At 41.4% G+C, this 27341-nt stretch overlaps 1 protein-coding gene and 1 pseudogene across 4 annotated transcripts in view; one reads left to right on the top strand and one right to left on the bottom strand.

Moving 5' to 3' along the window:
- Positions 1 to 27341, bottom strand: part of STX8 (syntaxin 8) — a 241123-nt gene that overhangs the window by 182391 nt on the left and 31391 nt on the right. For all 4 annotated transcript variants that reach the window (XM_022596181.2, XM_022596182.3, XM_089900354.1 and 1 more), the window contains one exon: positions 14086 to 14210. In XM_022596181.2, the coding sequence (XP_022451889.1) occupies positions 14086 to 14210 (125 nt within the window). The remainder of the gene's footprint in view (positions 1 to 14085; positions 14211 to 27341) is intronic.
- LOC111185987 (ADP-ribosylation factor 1 pseudogene) lies at positions 2927 to 3867 on the top strand (annotated as a pseudogene).

Below are 27341 nucleotides of genomic sequence, written 5' to 3'. Positions count from 1 at the left end.
CCCAAGGGCTGGGGCTGTGTCTTCTTTTCCTATGGTTTTGCCCAACTGGTTCAGAGCGCAACTGGTGGTACAGAACAAGTATTTAATAAAGGTGTTTAAATGAAGGAATGACCACAGAAAGACCCTCTAGGTCTGTAGAAGGAAGAAATACAGTCTCTGCTACATATATATGGAAGGACTTCTCATTAATACTAGACAGCTGAGTTTAGGTAATAGAAAAAGTAGCTGATGCTGTGTTGTCCAGTGCCCAGAGAGGAGGGATGGAAATTCCCACATGTGATATATAGGAGCTCTCCTTGAAGAAGGGGAAGTAGACGAGGTCAAGCTGGGTAAAGATAATCACTACATTGGAAAGACTCTTAGGGCAAGTTCTAGGAACAGATGTTTTTAAGCTCTGGGGGGGGGGGGAAGGAATGTTGGTCTAGGTGACAGCTGCAAGAAAGGTTATCTTGAAAAATCTGTGAGGTTATGATTGCAAGTGTTCAAAGATGAGTTGCTTAGATGTGCCAGGGTACAACGCAGCCCGGCCGGCCACCTTCCCCACCGCTATTTCTATGAAAACCCTAAGAGACCTAAGAACACAGAAACCCAGAACTAATGCACACTTTCTGCTAGAATCTAGAAAGAACGTCTATAGACTACGGTAAGAGTAGTTGGAACTAATTAAGAAGCCCGAGCAACAGAGACCTCCTGGGGAGAGGTAGAACAATTCTCCAATGTTTGCCACCTGCCAGCTGACTCAGAAACAAGGGTCTGTACTGACCAAAAAAGCACCTTCCCTTGTTTTAGCACAGGAACTTTTTTTTTTTGGCCGCTACGCATAGCTTATAGGATCTTAGTTCCCCGACCAGGGATTGAACCCCAGGCCCCAGCAGTGGAAGCACCAGGTCCTCACCCCTGGACCGCCAGGGAAGTCCCGCTCATAGGGATTTTTGAGGTGATCCAGTTACTGTCATCACCTCACCCATCTCCTGCTGAACGTCCATTCGCGCCTCAAATTATGGCTTAGGCAGCACAGAAGCTGAGGCCGGCTAACTGGCTGTAACGAGGCCTAGCTTCCGGGTCAGGGAAGGAAGGCATTCATTGCCTCGAGTCTAAGCTCTACCAAAAAAAACTGTTATTCAGGATGATTTTCCAAGTGTTTTCTAAAGGTCAACGAAAGTACAGAAAGGCTAACAGATTCCACGGGCAAAAGGAAGTCAGAAGCGACGCTTTGTGGTTGTGCAATTTTTTTCCAGTGCGGGACCTGGCCAGGAAGCAAAGCCATGGTAACCTCAGCGCATCACCAAGGTTCCTGGGGCAGAGAAAAGACTAATGAGGGTTTCGTGTAAAGATGACTTCCATTTTTGTGTTTATCCCTAAAAAACAGCTTGCTAGGAAATCAAGGGGGGGGGGATAGAGCATTTCAAAACACAAAGGGAAGAGTAGAGAAACATCCTGACCTATAATATATGCTGCTTCTCTCCCTCCATTCCTTTACCCCCCTCCCCCCACCAAACCCCAAAAGCCAGCTGGCTTCCAAAGGGTGGGCATCTCAGTAAGGGTGCTCTCGGTTTTGGAGGCAATACAAACACTTGCAGGCGGCGTCCTCTCACACCTAGCCTACAGCAATCTCCGAATGAGGCACCTCCTCGGGGGCAGGGATACTTTTCCTGACTGAAAAGTTTTTCTTGGTACAAAGCAACCATGCCCAGAAAATTCATTAGTACTGGCTAGTAAGACATTCCTTTCAGGAACCATGAATCCTGAAAAGTAAAATCGGCCTTGTTCTTAATTTCTTCACTTTACTTCCGAAAACGGGTGAAATATGTAAGAGTTAGAGTGACATGGGAGGAACAGTGCTTCATTCACTAGATACTTTCACTGTGAAAAGGGAGTTCAAAACAGAGTTAGATTTCTGCTTCTGGCCAAGAGGGACTGACAGGGACCATATTTACTTCTGGCCCCAAACAACTGGAGAACAAAACACAAAACCACAGGCAAAATACACAAAACAACAGTTTCAAGATGCAGACATGAGGAAATGAAGGACAGTGGTCCCCGAGACATGGGAAACAGATGAGAGGAGCTCTCTGCCCCCCACACCATCGCCTTGAGAGTTCCCAGGCTATGGTGTGGGGAAGGCAGATCCCAGGTAGAGCCCAGCAGTCTCCCCGAATTAAGAATCCAAAAAACAGGTCCAGGTGGCTACAGTACGTAGGCCACAGTACCAGAGAGCTGCACAGAGAGAAAATGCTGGAGATTTGCACAGGGTCCACCCTGAGACTTCAGGTGAGTGTTGATCAGGGCAGATGTGTGAGGAAATTAAGGCTGGGGAAAGAACCACCTGAAAGCCTTAGAAGGAATAACTGAGCTCACAGGAATTGCACACGTAATTCCTATCCCTACCCACCAGGTCACCTCATAATTCAAAGGGCATCAGAGAGGGTATGCAGAATGGCTCTAGCACAGGAGTGAGGGAAATCACCTCTTGACTGGAGTCTGCAAACATTTTCTATCAAGGGCCAGAGAGCAAATACTTTGGGCTTTCTGGTTCATATGGTCTCCAGGGCAGCTACCCAACCCTGCCATTGTCACAGGAAAGCATCCATAACTAATAAATGAATGAGCATGGTTGTTTCCCCATAAAACTTTATTTATGGACACTAAACTTTGAATATTATACAGTCTTTACAAGTCATGAAATATTCTTTGACTCTTTTCAACCATTTAAAAATGGAAAAGCCATTTTTACCTTGCAGACCATACAAAAACAGGTGGTGGGCCAGATGTGGCCCATAGGTCATGGTTTGCTGACCCTTACTCTAAAGTAAACACTGCTCTGGTCCACCTGACAAAGCAAGACCCAAATAACTGCATCCCAGCAAAAAGAAAAAAAAAAAAAAATCTCAAGAATATTTTTAGAAAGAAATATCTAGTAACTGAACAAAGAAAAACTCACATCTGGCTTTCAAATGAATACTTCTTCCTCCATAAGATTAGAAACAAGGCAAGGATGTCTGCTCTCATAATTCCTACATTGTACTGGAGGTTGTAGCAAGTGTAATAAGGCAAGAAAGAAAAAAGACATCCAGATTGAAATGAAGAAGTAAAACCACACCAATTAAAAGACAAAGACGGTCAGAGTGGATCAAAAAACAAGAGTCAACTATAGGTGGTCTATAAGAACCTCACTTTAAATATGAAGAAATATATGGATTAAAAGTAAATGGATGGAGTGGGAGCGAAACCAACGCCTGCCTTCGAGCAGCAGCTGCGCCACGGCCACCAAGGGCTTCTGTGCCCAGTGTTGCTCCCACCAGTCTACAGCACAGGGCATATCTTTGCAAACCTCTTCAAGGGACTTTCTGGCAAAAAAGAAACGCCCATTCTCATGGTGGGCCCAGATGCTGCGGGAAAGACCACCATCCCGTACAAACTGAAGCTGGGTGAAATCGTGACCACCATTCCCACTACAGGCTTCAACGTGAAAACCGTGGAATACAAGCACATCAGCTTCACTGTGTGCGACGTGGGCAGCCAGGACAAGATCCAGCCTCTGTGTGCCACTGCTTCCAGAACACACAAGGTCTCACCTTTGTGGTTGATAGCAAAGACAGGGAGCGTGTGAATGAGGCCCGAGAGGAGCTTATGAGGATGCTGGCAGAAGACGAGCTCAGGGACACTGTTCTGCTCGTGTTGGCTAACAAACAGGACCTCCCCAATGCCACGAACGCAGCTGAGGTCACGGACAAGCTGGGTCTACACTCTGAGGCACAGGAACTGGTACATTCAGGCCACCTGTGCCACCAGTGGGGACGGGCTCTATGAGGGACTGGGCTGGCTGTCCAATCAGCTCCAGAACCAGAAGTGAGCTGTACTCCTCTCTCCTCCCCATTCACTCCCCTCCTCCTACCCTCGCTTTACTCTCATGTGGCAAATGTGCCCCTGGGGTGTGAGTGCCAGAAGCTGTCTCCCTGGTCGGTCACGGTGTGCTTCACCGCGCTGTACATGTGCAGACGCTGCCTGCAACTGGGTTTTTATTTAATCTAAATAGCTTTTGTCTGCAATGAGGCAGCTTCTGGTACTCCTATGCAATATTACTCAGCTTTTTTTTTTTTTAACTGTAAAAAGAAAATCAACCCACTGTTTAGTACTGAGAAGGGATTTTAGGCACACGGGTCATCCAGGGGTCGCTGTTGCAGATGAGCCGGACGCTCCTCCTCTTGGGCTTTAGATCTGTGTTGAGATCCATTTTGGTGGTTGGTTTTTAACCCAAACACGGTGCATTTTTTTAAAATAGTTACAAGATAAGGAGAACACTTGAACACACAGAAGGGAGAAATGTGCCTAGTGTAAGTTCTGTAGTAATGGCCTGAGTCCAGTCCACCGATGGTCTATCTCCTGTTGGGCATGTGAAATGGGACAGAACCAGCCATGATCCATGCTGCATGGTCACAGTAAGGTCCCTGTGATTTGCTCCGTCTCGGGTCATCCCACACCACATAGCATTTGTGTTTACATGGCCGCCCAGGAGATGGGCTGGAGGCTGCAGCCACTTCTCTCAGACCCCTTGGAGGAACCCCAGCCTTTCTTGGGTCAGCATGGGCACTTTGGCTGGAACGCTCTGGTTGGAGCAGGAGCCCTGCCGTCTCCTTGCTTGCCTGCTCCGGGCTCTCTGGGGTCCCACCAGCATGAGCACAGGTGGTCATCCTTGAACCCCAGACCCTCGGAGCCCCTGTCTACATGTGCTTTCACTCCCTCAGCCTGCAAGGGTCAGATTTGCCATCGAAAATAACCTCTACTTTTTTCTTTTGTATTTTGATAAACACTAAAGAAGTTGGAGCTGTTAACCTTTACCTTGGGGAAAACCTCAGAACTGCTTTACTTTGGTGTTGTAGAACCTCTTACTGCTTTCAATACACAATCAGTAATCAACTGTTTTGTATACTTGTTTTCAGTTTTCATTTTGACAAACAAGCACTGTGATTACAGCTATTAGAATAAAATCTCTTAACTATTAAAAAAATAGATGGAGAAAGATAAACCATACTAACAGTCATCAAAGGAAAGCAGGAGTTGCCATATTAATTTCAGACAGAGCAGACTTCAAAGCAAGTAAAGTTATCAGGGTTAAAGAGTATTACGTAATGATAAGGGGGTCAATTCTCCAAAATGACATAACAATCCTTAATGTGTATGCAACTAACAGAGCAAACTACATGAGACGAAAAACTGATAGAGATGCAAGGAGGAGGAGATAAATCCACCAGCATAGTTGGAGACTTCTACACCCCTCTATCAGAAATGGACAGATCTAGCAGGCACAGTTAAACTCAACACCGCTGTCAATCAGCTGATGTAATGGACATCTACAGACTGTTTCATCCAACAACAGCAGAATACACATTTTTCTCAAGCTCACATGGAACATTCACCAAGATAGACCACATTCTTGGCCATAAAACATACCTTAATAAATTTAAAAGAACAGAAATCATACAGTTCTGCTCTCGGAATACAATGGAATTGAACTAGAAATCAACAACAGAAAGATAGCTGGAAAATCCCCAAATACGTAGACATTAAACAACATATTTCTAAATAACACATGATCAAAGAAGTCTCAAAAGAACTTTAAAAATATTTTGAACTAAATGAAAATGAAAACACAGCTTATCAAAATTTATGATACAACAAAAGCAGTGCATAGAGGAGAATTTATAGCAGCAAATGCATATATTAGACAAGAAGAGAGATCTAAGATCAACAGTCTAAGCTCCCACCTCAGGAAACTAGAAAAAGAAGAGCAAATTAAATCCAAAATAAGCAGAAGGAAAGAAATATTAAGAATTAGGGCAGAAATCAATGACACTGAAAACAGGAAATCAAGAGAGAAAAAAAATCAGTGAAACCAAAGCTGGTTCTCTGAAAAGATCAATAAGTTCAATAAGCCCCTGGTCAGGCCAACTATGAAAAAAAAGAAAGGACACAAACAACTACAATCAGAAATGAAAAAACAAGCAGAAACACATCATCGTAAACAGCAGTGATGTCCACTTTTTCATTTCTGGCAACTTTTTAAAATTAATTTTTATTGGAGTATAGTTGATTTAAAATGATTTCCTGGATACACCAGGAAACTCAGACACCAGCATCTCCACCACTTGCGGGGGCGGTGTGTGTGGGGGTGTTTGTCTACAGAGAAGCTCCCTGGAGAATGCAACAGGAACGGTACCATAAAATTTACAGTAAAATAGGAACAGAGGCAGCCAGTTGATTTTGCACAGGTATATGCAAGCAGTTCAAACCATCCACTCTTCTCGAACCCTGGCATGCCAACCGTCCATCACAGCACCTTTAAAAGCAGAGGCACAAACATCACAAATGTTTGACCATAGGGCTGTGTGGTTCTGGATTTTATGAGAAAGCCATCTTTAATATACAGGGTTATAAAACATTGCCAGGTTATAGACCTAGAGATTTCCTTTTTATACAACAAGTTCAAATGCTGCAACCATGACAAATCCGTGTCATTAGGGCATCCTCATGTCTCCAAAATCATCTCATCAAAATTGTACCACATCAAAGAGTTTCCCCATCAACCATCAGCTATGACATATGGTGCTTTTTAGGACACAGATGTATTGTTTACAAACAGCTAATGGGTGAAACCATGGACCAACACGTAGGATTTCAGGATAAACAAGAAAAATCACATGATCATATCACCAGATGCAGAAAACATATCGGACAAAATCCAACGTCCCTTACTAATAAAAACTCTCAGTAAACTAGGAATAGAGAGGAAGCTCCTCAACTTTACACCTACAAAACCCCCACAGTTGGACTTCCCTGGTGGCACAGTGGTTAAGAATCTGCCTACCAATGCAGGGGACATGGGTTCGAGCCCTGGTCCAGGAAGATCTCACACGCAGTGGAGCAACTAAGCCCATGCACCACAACTACTGAGCCTGCGCTCTAGAGCCTGTGAGCCATGACTACTGAGCCCTCGTGCCACAACTACTGAAGCCCACATGCCTAGAGCCTACGCTCTGCAACAAGAGGAGCCACCGCAATGAGAAGCCCACGTACTGCAACGAAGAGTAGCCCCGACTCGCCACAACTAGAGAAAGCCCAATCACAGCAACGAAGATACAATGCAGCCGAAAAAAAAACAAAAACAAAAACCCCCACAGCTAACAACATACTTAATGATGTGAAACTCAAAGCTTTCCCACTAAGGTCAGGTAAAAGACAAAGATGTCCCTTCTCGCCACTTCTTTCCAGCCTTGTACTAGAAGTTCTCGCTAATGCAATCCGAAAAGAAAAGGCATACAGATTGGGAAGAAAAGAAAACTTCATTTGCAGGTTATATGATCACGTAAGTAAAAAATCCAAAAGAACTGACAAAAAATCTCCAGGAACTAAAAAGCCATTATAGCAAGGTTGCAGGATACAAGGTTAATATCTCTTCCCTACATACCAGCAACGAATGGGTGGAATTTGAAATTAAAAACACAATACAACTTACATTAGCACCCCCAAAAGTGAAATACTTAGGTATAAATCAAACAAAATATGTACAAGATCTAAATGAAAAAAACTACAAAACTGATGAATGGAAGCAAAGAACTAGATAAATGAAGAAATATTCCATATTCATGCATAGAAAGACTCAATATTGTCAAGGTATCAGTTCTTCCCAACTTGATCTATAGACTCAACACAATTTCAATCAAAATCCCAGCAAGTTATTTTGCGTATATCAACAAACTGATCCTCAAATTTACATGGAGAGGCAAAAGACCCAGAAGAGCTTACACAATATTGAAGGAGAAAAACAAAGTTAGAAGACTGACACTATTCAACTTCAAGATTTACTATAAAGCTATAGTAATCAAAACAGTGTGGTACTGGTCAATGGAACAGAACAGAGAGCCGAGAAATAGACCCTTATAAATACAGTCAACAACCTTTGATAAAACAGCAAAGAAAACACAACAAAGTAAAGACAGTCTTTCAACAAATGTTGCTGGAACAACCAGACATTCACGTGTGAAAAAATGAATCTAGACCCTACATTCTTGACAAAAATTCAAAATAATCATAAATCTAAAAGTAAAACAAAGCTATAAAATTACTAGAAGATCACATAGGAGAGAACCTAGATGACCTTGAGTATGGCAATGACTTTTTTTCTTATCACTTCATTCCTTCTTCATGCTCTTTTATGTAGAAAGTTTCTAATCTATATTATTTTCCTTCTCTCTAAATAACCTTTAACCCATTTTTGCAAGGCAGGTCTACTGGCAAATTTCCTCAATTTTCATTTGTCTAAGAAAGTATTTCTCCTTCAGTTTTGAGGGATAATTTCACAAGGTACAGAATTCTAGATTGATGAGATTGTTTGTTTTGGAGGGGTTTTTTTGGCAACACTTTAAAGATTGCACTCCACTTCCTTGCTTGCATGGTTTCTGAGAAGTCAGATGTCATCTTTACATTTGTTCTTCTAGAAGTGAGGGGTTCTTTTTTGTTTTGTGTTGTTTTACTTCTAGATTCTTTTGGATTTTTTTTATCTTTGTGATTTTCTGTACTTTGAAAATGACATGCCTAGGTGTAAATGTTTTGCTATTTATCCTGCTTGGTGTTCTCTGAGCTTCCTAACTCTGTGGTTTGGTGTCTGCCATTAACCTGGGGGAAATTCTCAGCCATTGTTTCAAATATTTTTTCTGTTTTTTCCTCTCTTTTCTCCTTCTGGTATTCCCATTACACGTCTACTACACCTTTTGCAGTTGTCCCAATGTTCTTGGATATTTTGTTCTGTTTTATATCAATCTTTGTTCTTATTGCTTTTCACTTTTTGAGGTTTCTATTGAGATCTCCTCAAGCTCAGAGATTCTTTCCTCAGCCATGTCTAGTCTACTAATAAGGCCATCAAAGGCATTCTTCATTTCTGTTACAGTGTTTCTGACCTCTAGCATTTCTTTTTGGCTCCTCCTCTCTGCTTCCATTGCCCATCTGTTCTTCAATGCTATCTACTTTATCTATTAGAATCCTGAGCATGTTAATCATTGTTTTAAATTCCTGGTCTGATAATTCCAACATCCCTGGTATGTCTGGATCTGATGCTTGCTCTGTCTCCTCAAATTATGGTTTTTTGCCTTTTGGTGTGCCTTGTAATTTTTTCTTATTAGACAGGATGTATGTGGTAAAATGTACTGCTGTAAAAAGACTTTTAGTAAAAGGTGGTGGTAAAGTGTGGGCATTAAGCGAGTGTTCTACAGTCCTATCATTAGGTCCCAGTCTTTAGTGAGTCTATGTCTCTGGGCTGTGAACGTCACAAGGGTTTCAAAGTTTTTTCCTCCCCTTGCCACTTAGGTGGGACAGGATGGCTAGTGGGCTAGAGAGTTAGGCATTTCCTTTCCCCCAAGTCAGTTAGACTGATATAATTTAGCAAGTTAGGTCCTGGTTAAGTAGTTTCTCCTGAGGATGAAATCTTGTTAAGAACAGAGTGCTCTAGCATATTCCAAAATGGTTCCTTTTCTCCTCTCTCCACCAGAAACAGGAGGGGATTTTTCTCTGGTATTTACTGTGAGGACCTGGGAGAGCTCCTAGAGGTGAATCTCACACAATTGTGAGGACCCCACTATGACTGGGTCCCCTGGAGTTTTTAACTCTCAGATTTGTCCACACTGAGCCTCCAGCCACTCATCAACGACAGTTCAGATTTTCCTACCCAACTGGTTCCCACACTGGCTTCTGCTCAGAAGTCTGTGCTCCAGTAAGCTGTGACTCCCTGTATTCTCCTCTCTCTCCAATCTTGCAGGAAGTGATTTGCCCTGTGCCCTCCTCTCTTACAGATCCAAGAAGAGTTGGTGACTTTTTCAGTCTGTTCAGATTATATTACCGATTGTTAGCATGGAGTGGTGACTTCCAAGGTCCTTACAGGCAGAACAGGAAACGAGATGTCTGGCAATGACTTTTAGATACAAAACCAAAGGTACAATCCATGAAAGAAATAATTGATAAGCTGGACTCCATTAAAATTAAAATCTTCTGCTCTGTGAAAGATACTATCAAGGAAATGAGAAGACAAATCATAGACTGGGAGAAAATATTTGCAAGAAACATCTAATAAAGGACTGTTACCTAAAATATACAAAGAACTCTTAATGGACCAAAGGTCTTAACAGATACCTCACCAAAGACAAATACAGGGCTTCCCTGGTGGCGCAGTGGTTGAGAGTCCGCCTGCCGATGCAGGGGACACGGGTTCTGTGCCCCGGTCCGGGAAGATCCCACATGCCGCGGAGCGGCTGGGCCTGTGAGCCATGGCTGCTGAGCCTGCGCGTCCAGAGCCTGTGCTCCGCAACGGGAGAGGCCACAACAGTGAGAGGCCCGCGTACCGCAAAAAAACAAAAAACAAAAAAAAAACATACAGATGGCAAATAAGCATATGAAAAGATGCTCCACATCATAAGTCATGAGGGAAATGCAAATTAAAGCAAGAGATACCACTACACATCTATTAGAATGACCAAACCCTGGAAACTGACAACATCAAATGCTGACAAGGATGCAGAGCAATAGGAACTCTCAATTCATCACTGGTGGGGATGCAAAGTGGTACAGTCACTTTCGAAGACAATTTGGTGGTTTCTTACAAAACTAAACATTCTTACCATGTGATCTAGCAATTGCACTCCTTGGTATTTATCCAAAGAGTTGGTAAATTACATGTACACAAGAACCTGCACACAGATGTTTATAGCAGCTTTTTCATAATTGCCCAAATATGGAAACAATCAAGATGTCTTTCAGAAGGGGAATGGATAAACAAACTTGGTCCAAGCGGAGAGTGGAATATTATTCAGTGCTAAAAAGAAGTTAGCTATCAAGCCTTGAAAAGGCATGGAGGAGCCTTAAACACATACTAAGTGAAAGAAGCCAATCTGGAGTCTACATACTGTATTATTTTAACTACTGATATTCTGGAAAAGGCAAAACAATGGAGATGGTAAAAAGATCACAGGTTGACAAGGGCTGAGGGAGGAGGGAGAGATAAACAGGCAGGGCACAGAAGGTTTTTAGGGAAGTGGAAATACTCTGTATGATATTGTAATGAAGGATGTGTCATTTTATGTTTGTCCAAACCATAGAATGCACAACACCAAAAATGAACCCTAAAATAAACTATGGACTTTGGGTGATTAGGATATCAATGTAGGTTAATTCATCGTAAAAAATATACCATTCTGGTGGTTGATAATGGAGGAAGACTATGCATGTGTGGGGAAAGGGGTTATATGGGAACTCTGTACCCTCCTCTAAATTTTGCTGTGTACTTAAAACTGCCCTTAAAAAAAGTCTTTAAAAAAGTAAAACTGTCTTTAAACACAGATGGCACTGACCATTTGTATAGAAAGTCCTATAGATTCTACCCAAAAGCTGTTAATAAATTAGTGAGTTTATTAGCAAGGCTGCGTGATCCAAGGTCAGTATACAAAAAATCAATTGTATTTTTATACTAGCCACAATCAGAAGTAGAAATTTATAAATGCCATTAATAAGAACAAAAAAATACGAACTACTTAGGGATAAATCTGATAAAAGATGTGTAAGACGTACAGTGAAAAATACAAAGCACTGCTGAGAAAAATTAAGGAACTAGATAAATGGAGAGATATGCCATATTCATGGATCAGAAGACTCAATATTGTTAAGGTGTCAATTCTCCCCAAATTAAAGATGCAATGTAATCCCAATCAAAAGCCCACGAGGCTTTTTTGTAGAAATTGAAAGCAGATTCTGAAATTCATATGGAAATGCAAAAGATCTGGAATAGCCAGTCACATTTTGAAAAAGAACAAAGTTGGAAGACCTATACTACCTGACTTAAAGACTTGTGGCAAAGATACAATAATGGAGACAGTGTGGCACTGATGTAAAGATAAACAAATGGACAAATGGAGCAGAACGGAAAGTCCAGACATAGGCCCACACCATATACGGTCAATTGATTTCCAAGAAGAGTAAAGTAATTCAGTAGAGAAAGGATGCTCTTTTCTTTCAAATGGTGCTGGAACAAATAAATATGCAAATTAAAAAAAAAGAAATGCATTTCATCTTGCTATATTAAAAAAAAAATCAATTCAAAGTAGACCATACACCTATTGTAAAACCTAAAACTATAAAATTCCTAGGAAAAATAAGGCAGTAAATCTTTGTGGCTTTAGGTAGTCAAAGATTTCTAATTGGACTTCATTAAAATTAAGAACCTCTGCTCTTTAAAGGACATTGTTAAGAAAACCAAAAATATAAGCCACAGATGGGGAGAAAATATTTCTAAAACATAAATATCTGACAAACATATAAAAGGATATGTTTTATAAGATTCTTAAAACTCAATAACAAAAGATGAACAACCCAATTAAAAATAGATAAACAATCTGAACACATACTTCATCGAAGAAGACACGCTGATGACAAATAAGCACATGCAAAGATTCAGTCATTGGGGAAATACATATTAAAACCACGATGAAATGCAACTACACACCTACTTGAATGTCTCAAATTAAAAAGACCTTCTATAACACTCTTTGGCGAGGATCTGAAGCAACTGGGACACAAATTCTTCTGGTGGCGATGTAAAATTGTACAACCACTTTTGAAATGAGTCTGGCAGTGTCTTGAAAAGTTAAACATAATGAGGATATATGTATATGTATAGCTGATTCACTCTGTTATAAAGCAGAAACTAACACACCATTGTAAAGCACTTATATTCCAATAAAGATGTTTAAAAAGAAGTTAACCATACGCCTCAGTCATTCACAAAATGTATGTCCATACAGAGACTTGCACATGAATGTTCATGGCAGTTTTATTTGTATAATACAAAATACGCATCAACAGGTGAATGGATGTGCAGACTGTGGTCAATCTATGCAAGGGAATACTATTCTGTAATGTAAGAGAATGAAATACTAATCCATGCAACAACACGGATGGACCTTAAAATAGTTACACTGAGATGGAGGCCAGACCCCACCCCACCCCCAACAAAAGAGCACATACTGTATGATTCCATTTATACAGGAAAAAAAAAACCTAATTTATCTCAACAGAAAGCAGATCAGCAGCTATCTGGGGATGTGGGAGGGACAACAGTAAGATTTACAGACAGACATGAAGAGAACTGTCGGGAGTAATGATTATGTTTATTACTTGGATTGTACTGATGGTTTCACAGGTGTATACACGTATCAAAACTTACTAAAGCATACACTTTACATATGTGCTATTTACGATGTCAACCACACCTCCAAAGCTGTTTTTAAAAAAGTAGAACATCTGTAACACTTACATGAAAAATGTCTATCACACATATTAAATTTTTTAAAAAGCTGTGGAATTATATCATGATCTCATTTATGGAAAATATGTGTGTTTACAATGAATATACAGTATGTATGTATAGAAAAAAAGCCTGAGGAAATACGCTGTTAATCTGTTTACAGTTTGAGATCGGAGGAACCATAGATACAGCTTTTCATTTTATATATCCCTATATTGTTTGAACTTTGTATAACAAACATGCGTTACTTCTGAAATTAACAAAGAGAAGAAATTAGCAGTTTTAAAAGCCACTGGGCAAGATGAACTTGAAGGTAAAAGCCAAAATCACTTCTTTGTACAGCAGAAACAACATTGTAAAGCAACTATACTCCAATAAAAAGTAAAAAAGTAAAAAATAAAACAAATGGGCTTATGTATGAAAAAAATGGAGTCTTTTTCTTTAGAGAATGATCCCCAATCGTGGAGAACAGGGAGGGGGCACATGCCTCAGAGTCACCTGGACTGATCAGACACAGAACTGCTCTGTCCCTCTCCCAGGAGAGAATCCCTACTTCCATGAGCTACCTGGATGGACAACAGCGTTTGTCTAATCTTCAGGTACCCTGAGGCACAAAAGCACCAAGAGCTCTGCAAGACCAACAGTTTTACCTCCGATTTTCAGTGGGTATAAGGGATATCCCCAAGGCTATGGTAACAAATCTGACAATGTTTCTGAGCCCACACTCTTGGGGTATTTAGTACCTTGGATAATTTTCTGCTGCTGTTCCCGGATTTCATCAAAACCCAAGCCTCTGGTCTCCTCCGGCTCCTCGAAGAGCCACGGGTTGGGTACTCCTCGCTTGGCCCCTCCAGTCATCAGGCTGGACCTGAGAACAAGATTACAGGCGTTACACAACTCGAAAAATATAGCTCTGCTGCAAATCACTCCCACGAGTGCCGAGGGGGCTAGCCTCGCCTGCTTTGAAAATTCAATTCAACTGCAAGTTATTGCATGCTTAGTTTATGCCAGCAACTGTGTTCAGTGCTGGAAGAGATACGCAGATTAATAAGGCCCAAGCCTGGTCCCCAGGAGAATTACAGCCTGTCAAGGAGACTGTGGCAGCGCATAACAGTTTTACTAATCCTCCAGGAGACATCTGAGTCAGTAACCATAAATGAAGGTCTTAAATTTCAAAACACAAGGCCAAACGGAAGTGGCCTTTCTATTAGGACAAAGTCTGTCTCACAGGTGGCACCAAAGGCACAAATATTATTTCTTGAGAAGATATAATGTTGCCCCTACAGGTTATAGCATTAAAAATGACCACTTACTTTCTTATTTCGTATTTGGCTGCTCAGATAGAAACACATGCAGGGTTTCAAAACCAAGTCTATGAATATAGCGTAGCATTTATAACACAAATTCTGAATTATCCATCCTAATCTTGACTCCCTCTCATAACCCATAGGCTCCTTCTGCACCAGACATATTGGGCTCCTTGCTGGCCAAGGAACACAGAACACACACTTCTGGCCTCAGTCCCATGTTTACAGGATCCTTCTCACTCCAGGTATCTCCCCTTCTGCCTCCACCTGCCCACATTCTGTCCAAACTGTGAGGAGCATCTTGTGGATGAAACCATATCTGACCATTTCTACCCAGATGGGAACAGCCACTCACTCTATAGTATGACTCATAGGATTTTTAAAATTATGGTAATGGGGGGGCTTCCCTAGTGGCGCAGTGGTTAAGAATCCACCTGCCAATGCAGGGGACATGGATTCGAGCCCTGGTCCGGGAGGATCCCACATGCCACGGAGCAACTAACTAAGCCTGTGCGCCGCAACTACTGAGCCTGTGCTCTAGAGCCCGCGAGCCACAACTACTGAAGCCCGCGTGCCTAGAGCCCATGCTCCGCAACAAGAGAAGCCACCGCAATGAGAAGCCCGCGCACCGCAACGAAAAGTAGCCCCCGCTCGCCACAACTAGAGAGAGCCCGTGAGCAGCAACAAACACGCAAAGCAGCCAAATATTAAGAAAAACAGAATGGATCGTGCTCACCAGCTCTACTTCTTGACCCTTGGGGTTCACTCTTCAGCCCCCGTGATGCAACTTCTACCCCATCACTCTGAGACTTTTCTCAACCATAACCTCCTTACTGCCAAAACCTCGTGCCAGTTCTCACTTCCCCCGTCCTCCAGGCCTCACTGGCCACTGCTGACCTTCTTCCAGTATCCAGGAAACCCCTCCTCCCTCAGCTCCTTCCATGCCACTCTCTCCCAGGGGCAGGGCCTTCTCTGTAACCTGCAGGTACCTCTTCTTCCATCTGCCCTTTAAATAGAAGTGTGCCTCAGGGATTCTAGTTAGATCTTCTCTTCTTGCTATACTGTCTCTCCCTGGGCAATTTTATCTGCGGTTTCAGGCTGTAAGGACAGATGCTAGCAGTGCTTAGACCATTTTTATGCCCCAATATGAATGAAACAGGCCATATTCTCTTGAGTCACCATGGTGGTGGATTCTTACCTGGGGGCTCCCGCCCTGGCAGGGCACTATCAGAGATCTGACGGTGGGGGAGGAATGGCATACAAATAGTTAAAAAGAAACCCCACATATCACAATCCAGGCGAGGCAGGTCCTCCCACCCCTCATCCTGATTGAAAAAATCACTTTCAAATTTCTCTACCCACACCATCTCCCTACAGGCTCTTCTATCTACATTTATGGATTTTCCGTTAGGACTCTCCAGCTGGGAACTCCACTCCAAATTCAACACACCCCAAATCTAACACACCCCAAATCAAATTCACTACTTTCACCTCATAAGCTGTTTCTTCTCCTATCCTCTCTAGCGACATCACTGTATTCTCAAGTCATCCAACCCCCCCTCACCCCCCCCCCGGCCACATCTCATCAATTCCCAAGACCTCCCTTGGAGCTGGTTCTCAAGTCCATGCCCCATTTCACCATCTCTCATGTAGAAGATGCTCATAGCCTCCGACCCGTCTCTGTGTTCCCAGTCACCCCAATTCAAATCACCTTACACTCTATTGCCAGAACGATCTTTCTGGAACAGAGATCTTCCCCTATTTTAAAACCGTCACGACTCCCTAGAAGCTACAGGTCAAACTTAAGCTTTACAACATGGCCCCAGTGATCTCTGCAACGTCATCTCCCGACACCCCCTTCCATAACCCTACTCTTCCTTCAGCCTTAAGCCTCTTACCACGTCTCAGACAAAGGCACAAACTTTCACACTCTCGTGTTTTTGCATGAGTCTGGAGGGTCCCCACCCCCACACCCCTTTGTCCATCTGGCAAAATTCTATTCATCCCCCAAGGCTCAACTCAAATGTCACTTCTGCTGTTTAGTCTTTCCCGATTCCCGTCCCCACCCCCTCTTCCCTTAAATCCATCACTCCTGGTGCTCTCACGGCACTTCGCGCAAAACCTCCAACGTGGCATTTATCAAGCAGGATTGTAGTTAGTTATTTACTCACCTGTCTCCCTTCCTAAATTATGAGCTCTGGAAGGAAAGAGGCCACATGACAGTCATGTTTATATCCCTAGGACCAGAAAGACAGTTCCTCTGAGTATGCTGGAGAAGCATTCAGTACGTGTTTATGAAACAGAACTAAGAAAACCACTCAGCTTTTTAAGCGAGAGACAAAATGAGAGGGATATTAAACATTTATTTTGAGATTAAAAAAAAAAGGCAAAAGAAATCTTAACTGCTACCTGCCTTCAAGAGTTTAGCAGCAAAGACTGACGTTGTTCGAGCAGATGGAGAGAATTTTAACTTGAACGGGAATTCTGTCACTAAAACACCTTGCAGCTCAAGCCCACTTTTGGAAGGACTATAAAGGAGTGTTTCTCCTTTGAAAAGTCAGTTAAAGAAAGGAAATGCTAAGTACTATGCTTCTGAGGTTAGGGTAGACTTGAAATGTTTTTAAAAATAAATCCATCATTTTTACCCATATTTTCAAGATGGAACTTATCTAATAAAATGGAACTTATCAAATAAATGCCACATTACTAAACAGGTTAGATATCTGTCTTAAGATTTTACCAAAAAGTTTTAGTCCCTTCTGACACTGTAAAAATATTTTTATCTCCAAAAGAAAGTGATACACATTATTAAATTATGACAATATGGGGGGGTTGCAGTTAATCCATGTTTTTCTGCTGACAAATGTAGTTGAAACTTGTTAGAGTTCACAGGGAGGGTGTTCTTATCAACCGAATATAGAATTGAAAAAGCAGTGAATTCCAAGAAGCAGCTTTTCTTAGCGTTTCCAAAAGATGTCAAAGTGACCATAAAAATGTTTGTTTTGTCTGAAAAAAACATCGGTGTTTGAGTATTCACAGGCCACAGAGAGGTTTGCAGTCAGGACTAGAGATGATATTTCTAGGGTGTCAGTGAGTTGAATCGAGTCTACAGAGCTTTGTAACTAGACTTGCCTGTAGATGTGAAAATGCTACTATGGTCTGAAAGGGTGATTTCCCTTCTCAAAGCTTTCTCAGCTAGTTTCTTTCCATGAATATAAAGATGCACAGAGGCTCAAATTTCAATCAGAAATAGTTTCCTTTGACATACATTCTTTAAAGGCAAAATCTGGCAACAATATCCAGGCCGGCTTACACTGAGGAGAGGCCGCCGTCAGAGAGGTAGACCAGAAGGCTAGTGCAATTTAGGCAGAAGGGGATGGCGGTCTGGATGAGGGAAATGCCAAGATGGAATGGCAGGGAAGGGACAATTCACCCAGCAATTCAAAGGAAAGCTCCACAAGTGCTGGTGAGTAGAATGGAGACAGAGGATAAAGATTTCCAAACTCGGTGACTTGGAGAATTGACACAACTTAGGGAAATGTTTCATTTCCTTTCGGGATTTTCTCAGATTTCGACATAACTCCCGTAACAACCCCAAAGTAAAACTGCTGTCAAGATCATAAGCTATGGATTTGTGGCTACTTGAGGCCATATTTACTAGACAGCTAACTTCTATTAAGTCCAGTACTCTGTCCAATTCTGTCTTTGTATCCCATCTACCTATTCATCCAACCATCCTTCCTACACACACTTACTGAGTCCCTTCTATGTGCCAGCATGAATCTAGAGGCTTGGAAGAGAACCAGGGAGACAAGTACCTGACCTCAGGAAGCTGGTACTCCAGGGACAATAAATGCCTAACACTGTGCCTTTTGCAAAGTACTCAAATTTCTGTTGTTGCTGTTAACTAATTGAATAAAGATGATTCACTTTGTTTAGACTAATTAGTATTAGTCCAGAACAGTAAGACCTCAAGCAAGGAAAATCTCCTACTTACACGTCATCCAAGGCAAGTCTCACAACAGCATCTTTAAAATCTACCGTAAGCAAATAATTTTTTAATTGTAAACCACTCTCATTTTTCTCCCTATTCACTGCTGGCTAAACGTTACCAGTAAGAAGTTTTAAATGTAACATTAAAACTTAACAAAACAAAACTTCACAGAAGAACACAAATGCAGGGGGGGTAAGGCCATCAGAAGTCATTATTTTGGCCTCTGACCTGAATTTGAGAAACCTCAGTGTGCTATTCTCAAATCATCCAGGCAATCTAAAATCAAGCAAATAAAACCAAAGGGAACAATTCTTTACTTTTACCTTAATGTCACTGTCATGGTACCTGCAAAGTCGAAGGACGACAGGAATGGGTGATTGGAAAAAAAAAAAACACCACAGAATTCTTAGGTTTTGTCTATTTTTTTAATTGACGTATAGTTGATGTACGATGTTGTGCTCATCTCTGCCGTACAGCAAAGTGACTCAGTTATACACATGTAGACTTTTTATGTTTCCATTATCGTTTATCACAGGATACTAAATAGTTTTCTGTGCTATATATTACGACCTTGGTGTATAAAAACCTAAGAATTCTAAGTGAAAGATGAATTAGCTGCTCTGCCAGATGTCTGGTGACTGAGCGCCATCTGCTGGTTAGCGATTAAAGTACAAAATAAATGTTAACCAATAATTACCATTTATTACAAGCAGCTCCTTACTTTACTACACAGTGGAGTCTTGAAAACACATTTAGAAACAGAAAGAGTGAAAGTCAACAATATGCTTACATATTACAAGGGGGGTTTCTGGTGTGCCTTTTCGACACTCATTTCAATAACAAATGTTCTACATCTTCTTTCACTTTGTTCTGCATGACCAAACACACTTAAATGATAAATCCAACGAGAACCCAATGAGGCTGACAATTTGCATTTAGGCATTAGGCGTGCCCAGTGATTTCCATCTTTGCCTCAACCTGTTTTCCCCTTTACATGTGTTTCCATTCTCGCTCATTTAAAGACACAAGGCACTAAAATATTCAGTTAATTGTGCAAATTAACACTGTTCTCTGGACAAAGATGCAAGTCCAGTAAAATGAAATTATTGGCTGGGAGTAGAATTAAACACTACAATGCTCTACAGTGTTAAAAATTCTATGCTAGTAGAATTTTATATTTGTCAGCTGATGTACAAAAATCCAAATTTGGCATTGAAACTGTTGAAGGGTGTGAACGAATAATGTATATGCTCGGGATGCACAAAAGTACCGCCCATACAGTCATCATTTCCACCTCAATAACCTTGTTTCTTATCAATCTAGTTCATATCCAAAAACTCAAATTCATAATAACCATGGCATCCTCTCCCTCTGGAGCCAAGGCCCAGAAATCTGTAGTCTCCCTCAGGTGAATTTTTATGCAACCAGCCAGGCACCAATACACAGATGGATATGGAAATTACAAGTCTGGAAAGAGTAGGGTTAAAGAACGAGGGAAACCGTAAGCGGTACAAACCCTACTCACTCTACAAGGGCGATCTCAAGTCTCATTCCATCCAGTTCTTCTCAACTTCCTCCACCTCACATGCATCTCTCTCTTCTCCAATCTCCTAGACCATTTGTGGCCCAGGCCACATCATTTAACACATACTTATAAACCATCACGGACTGTTCTCCAATTGTGTTGAGCAGGATAGAAAGACGTGCCACCTCTGAATTCCCCTCTGCTAAGATCAGTGACAGCAAGTGTTCTGGAGTGTTTATAGACCACTTCACAAAAGCACAAATATACACCTTCACCAATATTTCTCATCCAAACTTCACAACATTTTGAGGAGTCATGATTATTTTCATTTTACAGAAGACGAAATGGAGTCAAGATTCACACCCAGGTTTTCTAATTGTAAACCCTTTGCTCCACCCACTGAATTACGTGTGCAAAGTTAGCAATCCTTGGCTGAATTCTACTAAGTGCAGTGAACAGGAGGGCAAAGTACTCAAAGCTAATGAGAAGGAACAGATAATGAGGGGCCCTGCAAGGGACCACAATTCAGAGAAACGGAGGCCCGAGAAACAAAACCCACAGCCAAGGTCAGGAGATGAGCTCTGGTTCTCCTTCTGCCATTAACCCACCCTGGGCACAGTGAGTTTCCTCATCTGTAAACCAATCCCTTCTCTGCTTGCCTTGAAGATTATGATGACGTTCAAATAAAATTATCTGCATAAAAGCGCTTGGCAAATACAGAAAAGGGGGAGGGAGAAACAAAGCTTTTTTAAAAAATTTTATTTTTTGCTGCATTAGGTCTTCATTGCTGCGCACGGGCTTTCTCTAGTTGCGGCAAGTGGGGCCTGCTCTTGGTTGTGGTGTGCGGACTTCTCATTGCGGTGGCTTCTCTTGTTGTGGAGCACGGGCTTCAGTAGTGGTGGCTGGCGGGCTCTACAGCACAGGCTCAGTAGTTGTGGCGCACGGGCTTAGTTGCTCCGCGGCACGTGGGATCTTCCGGACTAGGGTTCAAACCTGTGTCCCCTGCATTGGCAAGCGGATTCCTAACCACTATGCCACCAGGGAAGTCCTTTTAATAGACAAGAAAATCTTTTTTTTCTTTTCAGTTTCTTTACAATTTTCACTTATAAGAAGCACAAGTTGGAAAGCATTATAGAGGCTTTATAAAAAATAAGTCAACATAACTTACAATACAGTGTGTATAGGTTACTCCTTTCTTCTTCCTGTTTATTCACTGCCAGGAATTTGCTTCCTTTTTCAATTCCCAAGTGAGTTTTATCATTTAAAAGTAATGCAGGGGCTTCCCTGGTGGCGCAGTGGTTGAGAGTCCGCCTGCCGATGCAGGGGACACGGGTTCGTGACCCGGTCCGGGAGGATCCCACATGCCGCGGAGCGGCTGGGCCCGTGAGCCATGGCTGCTGAGCCTGCAGGTCCGGAGCCTGTGCTCCGCAACGGGAGAGGCCACAACAGTGAGAGGCCTGCGTACTGCAAAAAAAAAAAAAAAAAAAATCTATCCAAAAAAAAAGTAATGCATGAGGACTTCCCTGGTGGCGGAGTTGGTAAGAATCTGCCCGCCAATGCAGGGGACACGGGTTCGAGCCCTGGTCCGGGAAGAACCCACATGCTGTGGAGCAACTAAGCCCACAAGCCACAACTACTGAGCCTGTGCACCGCACCTGAGCCTGTGCACCGCAACTACTGAAACCCGCGCCCCTAGAGCCCGTGCTCTGCAACGAGAAGCCACCGCACCACAAAGAGCAGCCCCCGCCCGCCGCAACTAGAGAAAGCCCACACCCAGCAAATGAAGACCCAACGCCACAAAAAAACAAATAATAAAAGTAATCATGCAGAAGTAGGAAATCTTTTTATTTTCCCCATCAAAAGTCACAACTGTACCAGTAGTTAAGGACTGCAATTCAAAACAAGATACCATTTCTCACCCATCAGATCAGCATAACCCAACCAGTTCTGTAACACCCGCCAACACCTACGGTGTAGGGAAATGGGCTCTCCCATATACCGTCAGAGGAAACGTAAAGCACTATAACTTTTAAGAAACAGACATGGCAGAACCTGTTACATTCTGAACACCCATACCTTTTGTCCCAATAACCCCACTTAGGGGAATCTGTCTTATAGAGGTAGAAGCCACAGTCTTCATGGATATTTACCACATCATTGTTTGTAATGGCAAAAAACTAAACCACCCAATATTCATCAAATGGGGAGTGGCTGGAAAAGTGACTGCCTATTTCTATTGTGAAATAATGCAGCTACTGAAGAGAATTTTGTTAAATCTATTTGTTAGAGGAATGCCCAAATTTAAGTGAAAAACACTAAATTAGAGTAATATGTAAAATTCTTTTTTCACAAAATAGGAAAGGAAAATGCATATTCATGTAACTACACTTGTAAATATTTGTACAAGCACAGATAAATGTGCAGAAGTTAACACAGGTTACATCACGAGAATGACACTGGAGGGAAGGAAGGGGGAGACGGTATTAACGTTGGGTCATACCTCAGTGTAGACTGACTTGTTATAATGAGTGTGTATCGTGTGGATAATTTGTTTTAAATTCAATAAAAGATGAGTCATTTCCCCATAGGGCAGGAGAACCAGGGAAGGAGAGCTAATAAGGCAGCAAAGACCCACAAAAGTAAAGACCACTTCAGTGAAGACTATCAGAGGCACTGAAAGGGTTCCTCTCTTTCAAAATTAAGAATGGGAAGCAGAAACTAAAACCAAGAAATGCCAAAGCCAAACATCTTTTTCCAGGGGGAAAAGAGCAATGGAAGAGAAAGATGTGACAGGAAAAGTCAAGGAAGGAAGATGAAAGAGGGGGAAAGAAACAAGAATAAGCAGCTTGCAGATGGACGGGGCAAAAGTCTACAGAGAGGCCCTGAGGAGGAAGATTAAACATGACAAATGCGTTTGCGGTGACACAGAGGAGGGGGGAAAACATGAAAGAGAACTGAAAGGTAAGCGATTCCTCCTCCAAAGTTGGACAGTCCAAGCAATCAACCCTTCTCTCCTCACTCTCAAGGGAGGAGAACCCTAACTTTTAAAAATCTAGAAACTGGGAAGGTCTGAGTATGTCTCCCCTTCTATTGACTTACATCTCCATCTTGTGGCCTGTTCAAGACATAGCTGTGTATGTGTGTGCATACATACATACATACACACACGCGTACAGATACATATGCGTCTCAGTGTATATATGCCTGTATACTTATACATAAGTATACATGGCTATATACGTATACATACACATACATATGTAATATATACACTAAGCATATATGTAATGTAATAAGTATACATTATGTTATATATTGTAAGTATACGTGCATATGTATGTATACTTATAAGTATATATACGTATGTATTACATAAAAGTGTGTATACATGTGTATTTACAAATTTTTTAATTCAAGTAGAACATATAGACAAAGAAACCAAAGCGTAGAGCTAAAAGAATTCAGAAAGTGAACACCCCCAGTTAATCACTACCTAGGATAAGAAACAGAGCATAAGCAGAACCCCAGGGCCTCCCATGCCCGCTTCTGGTCACTACTTCCCCCAAAGGGAACCACTTTCATTATTGATAACACCATATACAAGGTCTGCCTTTATAGGAATGGGATCCATATAGTACACAAGCTTCTGCTTGGCTTATTTCACTCAGTGTTGTGTTTATAAGATGCATCCAGTGTGTGGTGTGTGGCTGTAGATCGTTTCCTCTCATTAGGATCATTGTATAAAATACGCCATCATGTATTTATCCACTACAGTGTTGGTGTTCAGTGGTTGTTTCCAGGTGGGACTATTTAGAAGGATGCTATCAACACATACATGTCCTTAGTACAGTTCAGTTTTCAGAGAGAGTTTTCCAGAGTGGTTGTAAAATGATGGTCCCTCCAGCAGGACATGAGAACTCCAGTGGCTCCACATCTTAGTAACTCCTGAGACATCTGTAATTTTAATTTTAGCCAATCTGGCAGGCGTAATGGTATGACAGCATGGTTTTAGTCTGCAATTTCCTAATGACTGGAGAGGCTGAACACCTTTTCATGTGTTCAGCCACTGGACATCCTTTTGTCAAGTACAGCATCAAGTTGTCTATTTTTTCCCTAAGGAGTTGTTTTTCTTGATTTGTGGGGGCTCTTTATATATTCCAGATATGACTTACGTGTCAGATATATTCACTGCAAATCTAGATTCCCATTCTATGGCTTGGCTTTCACTCTCTCTGTGCTATCTTTTGATACACAGAATTTCTTATTTTAATGAAATCCAATTTACCATGCATTTCCTTCACATTCAGTCTGTTCTGTTTAAGAAATCTTTGCCTATTCCCAAGGTCATAAAGATATCTTCCTACATTTTCTTAAAGTTTTATTTTACCTTTCACATTTACGTCTACAATCGTTCTGGAATTGATTTTCATGGAAGGTTGACTGTAGAGGCTAAGATTTGGGGTTTTTTTCCATATGGGCATTCAGCTGACCTAACACTATTGAAAAGATCTTTTCTCCACTGCACTGCAGTGTCACCTGTCATAAATCAAGTGACAACATGTGTATGGAGGGCTGTTTCTGGACTCTATTTTGATCCACTGGTTTATTGGCCTGTCCTTTTGCCAACACCACACTGCAGCTTTACGGTTAAGTCTTGATAAATGATCACGTGAGTGTTCAAAACTTTTTCTTCAAAATTGCCTTGGCTCTTCAAAATTACCACATATACCTTAGAATCAGCTTAAGTGACAACAACAAAAAAAAACTGGCTGGGGAATCTAAACGTGTTTGCTCTGAATCTACAGATCAATTTTAAGAGAACTAACATCTTTACAGTACTGAGTCCTCCCAATCTGTGACCACGGTAATCCCTCTATTAGGTTTTCCTTCCTTTCTCTAAATGCTTTATAGTTTTTAGTATAGAGGTTTCGTACTTTCATTTGACTTACTCCTACATATCTCCTGTCTTTAAAATACTATTATAAATAGCACCTTTTAAGTTTGTTTTCATTTGGTATGTCTTATGTTGTCCAGCTTTCAAGACCTTCCTAGGAGAGGAACTACCAGGTTGCTGCTGCGAGCTCACGGACAGACAATGCTGTATCACATCCACGCAGGGATAACTGGCCACCTTCACTGACTTGAGCAACAATGTGGGATTGCAACGACTGATATTTACCTAGGTCTTAACGTCTCTGGGTTCACTCCCTTGATCAGTCATCCAAATGGATAATCCTTCTTTACCATTAGTATCTATTTGGAAGTCAGGCTGCTAACAGAGCTTCCTTTCCTAGCCCACGGAGAAAAAAAAATCCGGGCTAAATGACCTTCAAGTGATAATCAGTCTCGTTAGTACACATAACTGAAACACTTCAAAAGAGCTACACTGTCAAGTTTGAGACAATTTCAAGATATGTAAGAGTACTATTTAAACATTCTACTTCATAAGCCCCAAGATATACTGCTAGACAAAAAAGATAACGCACAGTAAAGAGGACATTTTACACTATAATTCACATTAAAAACTGAAAGGGTGAGAGAGTGATTGGAGATGTATGTGTATCCTTATACATGTGTATTACCTTTCTAGAAGGATACACAAGACTGTTAGAAGTTGCTGCCTCCAGGGAGGAAAAGGGAAAATGCATGCCAGAAGTGGGAGGGCACTCCAGTTTTCATCGATAACCTTTTTGTACAGTTGGGTGTTCACAATGTGATAAACATCTTTAAAAGTAAATTTATGTTTTACATTTTTAAAAAAGTATTCTATTCGTTCCCATTAACCACTGGAACATCCCAAAGCATCAACATTTCGGCCTGACACTATCAACCAAACTGCCTCTTCCAGAAAAGTCAAAAGAAATACTTGGTCATATGACATATCCAGTTTTTCCCCCAAGAAAACATGGTCACCGTACACTTTGCATGGCTAGTATCAGACCAGTAGTTAATACAGAAAAAAAAAAAAGTGCTAAGGCAACATATATTCCAGATTTTTCAAGTCGGTCCATGTTTCAAACACTCCCTCTTGTCCCTAAGTATCAGTCCCCGCAACAAATTAACCTACTTAACCTATGTTTCTCCAGAACATGGAGACAAAGTCAGAAGCTATTACCTCCCAAATGGAATTAAACAATAATTAACAAAATGCACAAGATCATCTGTCTACAGAAGAAGCCAGTTCTATGAAACTGTATAAATGTGTTGCTGTTGAAACTGGGTTCTACTTCGAAAGCACTTCTCCTAAACCTCTTCAGGAATACAGGTAAGAGTAAATACCCCAGCTTCTTTAAACAGTGAACTAGAGATTTAAGGCAATTATCCAAGTTCCACTTGAACCTAAATAAAATAACCCAGAAGGCCAGTGAGCTACCACTTCTCTGGGATTTCAAGAACTTACTGAGGTCACAGTAGTGAGGAACCCGGAGTCTCTGGTGTCAGAAGAAACTTCAAGATGAAGAGAGTCACTGTTGCTAAGGGAACACAGAGGAGGGGTGGTACAGCAGTCCCACCCAACATCTCTATGTCCTTTCTCCCTTGTTATCAGAATTCAATTTTGTTCAAGGCTCCACTGCTCAGGGAACATAAGCCTGTCCTCAGTTTCAGTTCTGGGATGTTATCTATCCTGAATAAACCAAGCCAATCATGGCAACTCCATTCCACCATGGCTCTTGGTATAACATAGCATGTGATACGATCCTAGCCTACTTCTGTTTTGAGCCAAAGTCTACTGTGAAGCTTCCAGGAGGTGTTTTTTTTCCCCCTCTTAGAAAATAACTGGAAAATACAAGAGGATCAACAGAAAAACTACTGAAAACAATCAGAATTAGACTGTTTACATATAATAGCATCCAGATATCCAGTTTTCATATAAACATCAAAAAGCGTGACGAAATGAAAAACCGAATTTAAAACTACCACCAAAACTATAAAATACCTCAAAATAAATTAAACCAGAAATGTGTATTTGAAGAAAACATTCTGAAAGGCCTGAAAGATGGCTTGAACAAACAGAAAAAAAAACCCATATTCTTGGGTAGGAAAATTCAACATTATAAAGGATTAAGATTTCATGTAACCCCAATTTTTAAAAAACCAACAGTTATTTCTTTTTGGAATTAGATTAGCTGATTTTGAGTTTTTAAATGAAAATTGTTTAAGTAGTACCATGAC

The sequence above is a fragment of the Delphinapterus leucas genome, chromosome 19 (genome assembly GCF_059928025.1).
Source record: "Delphinapterus leucas isolate spDelLeu-1000000601 "Yukka" chromosome 19, BTC_Dleu_Yukka2, whole genome shotgun sequence".
Classification (NCBI taxonomy): Eukaryota; Metazoa; Chordata; class Mammalia; order Artiodactyla; family Monodontidae; genus Delphinapterus; species Delphinapterus leucas.
Note: the sequence above shows the minus strand (reverse complement) of the source record. Positions and strands in the feature narration are given on the sequence as shown.